Genomic DNA, 2,549 nt, shown 5'->3' on the forward strand with positions numbered 1-2,549 from the left:
CTTGATGATCTTCCGAGGTCCCTTCCAGCCCAAATGTCTCGGAAATATTTTTCCAGGGCATAAACTATGCTTTTCCTCCACAAAACTGGAATAATTGCACTAAAATTTAATACAAGTTTGTTTTTTGGTTCTTTTTTTCCCCCATGACTTTAATTGTTGTGGGGAGGAGGAGGAGTGGACTTCATAAGCTAGAAAATAAGGTAACACTCACTCAAGCTTCACACTGGTGCTGGAGCCCAGAAGCAAGAAAGGAGCCCTGCGTTGGGAGTAAAAGGAAACCTTACTCTGTGGCTTCATCCACTTGAACCCAGTGGTTCTCAACTTGTTTGGACACATCTTTAAGAGTGCCAGCTCTTAGCCTTTTTTTTGCCTACAGGAAAATAATAGGTTGTTTTTTCCTGAGTTTTTTGCAACAGAAGGCCACAACTATGGATTTGTTTGAAATCTCTGGGTTTATCTTGTGAATCTTGTTTTCAAGCCTAATCATCCTAACATCGCATCACACCCTGTGGTACCCTTGAAAGGATCGAGGCACCCCAGGGTACTTTCACACCCTGGTTGAGAATCACTGCTTTAACTAAAATTATCTTAGCTGCTCTGTAAGTGTTAAGGTTTACCTTGCCTTTTTACTGTTCAGTCTTTAACTGTCAGCACATTCTCTTGACACCCTGTAGTAAAAAGACCCAGGCCCTGTATGTAGCCTGCTAGGGCCTACCTACCTAATCTGGAAGTAGTGGTCTATGGTCCTTGTATTACAACAGTTGGTTGCAACCCAGCTAGAGACGCAGACACTTGGGTTCTCCCTAGCCCAAGACAAGAACAACTAGAACCAACAAGGAAAGGAATAAGCCATGTTTGTTTATAATACAACTGCCAGTGTCAGGGATCCTGCTCCTATGGAGACAGCTGTCTGTGGAGCATGCCTCTGCAGAGTCCAAGGCTTGCTGCTGTCCCTGGCATTGGAGAGGGATAGGGAGCTCAGGTCATGCTTGTTCAAGGAAAGGTCAGCCCAAGCTTACAAGTAAGGTGCATGACAGTGCTTCAGGGCCTTAGTACTGTCTGACTATTCCAGCCAGCTGGAACCCAACTTTGCTGGCCAGGAGAAGGCAAATGCAGTTCTACATTTGATCTTAAAAAGACTAGCAGAGCAGCTAGGTGAATGCTTGCCCATCCCTTGCTGCAGTCAGGTCTCTGTATCCAGCTGGGCCTACTACCGGAGTTCTGGAAACTGAGGATAGTTTCAGATTTTGTGGTGATGGTGAAACCAGCTCTAGGGGCCTGGCTACTACTTGGCTGCTTAACATAAGAAGTCTAGGTGGCAGCTAGAGCTGCAAGCTGCATTGGTTTCCATCCAGCAATAGTGAGGGGACTGCAGAGCTGGGAATTGACCTTGGGATGGGGGCTGCTGGCTGCTGTAAGGTGTAGGTGCAGGAGAAAGCTTGGGTAGGGCCCAGAGCTTTTGGTACACAGAGATGTTCCAGCTGGGTAAAGAGGATGTGGAGTTTAGCATGGAGAGCTTCACTCAATGCCCAAATTCTTCAGCACCCTGCAGACCTCCTTGAGGTACTGGGAATCTGGGTAGCCATTCCTGCAGAGGAAAGAGCAGGTGGGGTGAGGCAGTGCCAACTGTGAATAGTAAGAACACATCCTGTATACCAGCTGTCCTAGCCCATCTCTTATACCCTATGATTTTAAGGAGGGAGGCAGAACATAACAGCTCTTCCCTGGCTGCAGCTCTCACAGTGGAGCATGAGACCAGCAACACAGCTATAGTCACTACTTACTACCTCCTGTCACCACCTTGCTGAAAGGAGAGGTGTAAAAGGGGGAGTTGGGGGGGTAGAGAGGGTGAATCGGCATTCAAAGCAGGCCCTGTCTGCTCTTGCTCAGTAAGGACTAATCAGACAAACCTGTTGCTGCAACAGCTCCCACTGAAGGAAGAGGGCTGTCCTGGGTCAGGTTGAGGTTTCCTGTGGTACTCAGCTACACTGCTGTATGGGGGTGGGGTTCTAATTCCTTCCTGCAAGCCTGCCTGCCTGTTACAGGTGGTGTAACTGTAATAGGTGCCTGGATGAATCCCAGCACCCAGGTCTGTTGGGCGGAGTACCACTCTTTCAAAAGGGAGCCACAGCTGTGAGCCCCATTGTCAGAAAGTACCTGGGTTTGCCCCCTTCCAAGGAGGTCTTGTGAGGAATGGGGCCCCATGTCACTTTCTCTTCTTTGCCATCAGATCTGATCTGGAATGTCAGCCCGTGCTCAAATGCCTTCTTTAGCAGCTGCGCTGTCTTCTTCCCCTCCCGGTTGTCAGGCAGAAAGGCGAGGAAGTGCCCCCCCTTATATGGCCTCCCTGGCCGGGGGTCTTTGGCCTTTAAACAGTAGAGGGGAGGGAAACTTTTTTGAAGTAATGACCTAGATTGGGTCAGCAACCCCCAGATATGTGCCAAGCATGGCATGTGAGGCCATTTGCTCGGCACACTATCACTGGTCTGGGCTCTAGGCAGCTGCTGCCAGCCACAAAGCTTGGGCTGCTCCCAGCAGGCAGCTGCGTG

The 2,549-nt window shown here is 49.4% G+C and overlaps 1 protein-coding gene across 3 annotated transcripts in view; it reads right to left on the reverse strand.

Annotated features, from left to right (window-relative positions):
• Positions 1–54: 54 nt before the first annotated feature.
• LOC109289438 overlaps positions 55–2,549 on the reverse strand; it is a 22,364-nt gene continuing 19,869 nt past the window's right edge. For 2 of the 3 annotated variants that reach the window (XM_019505455.1, XM_019505464.1), the window contains exons 5-6: positions 2,158–2,366; positions 55–1,588 (exon numbers count right to left, since the gene is read on the reverse strand). In XM_019505455.1, the coding sequence (XP_019361000.1) occupies positions 1,519–1,588; positions 2,158–2,366 (279 nt within the window). In that variant the 3' untranslated portion in view covers positions 55–1,518. The remainder of the gene's footprint in view (positions 1,589–2,157; positions 2,367–2,549) is intronic. The other variant, XM_019505467.1, reaches the window with a different exon arrangement.

Source organism: Gavialis gangeticus, unplaced genomic scaffold (assembly GCF_001723915.1).
Source record: "Gavialis gangeticus isolate Ggan-Ray unplaced genomic scaffold, GavGan_comp1, whole genome shotgun sequence".
NCBI lineage: Eukaryota > Metazoa > Chordata > Crocodylia > Gavialidae > Gavialis > Gavialis gangeticus.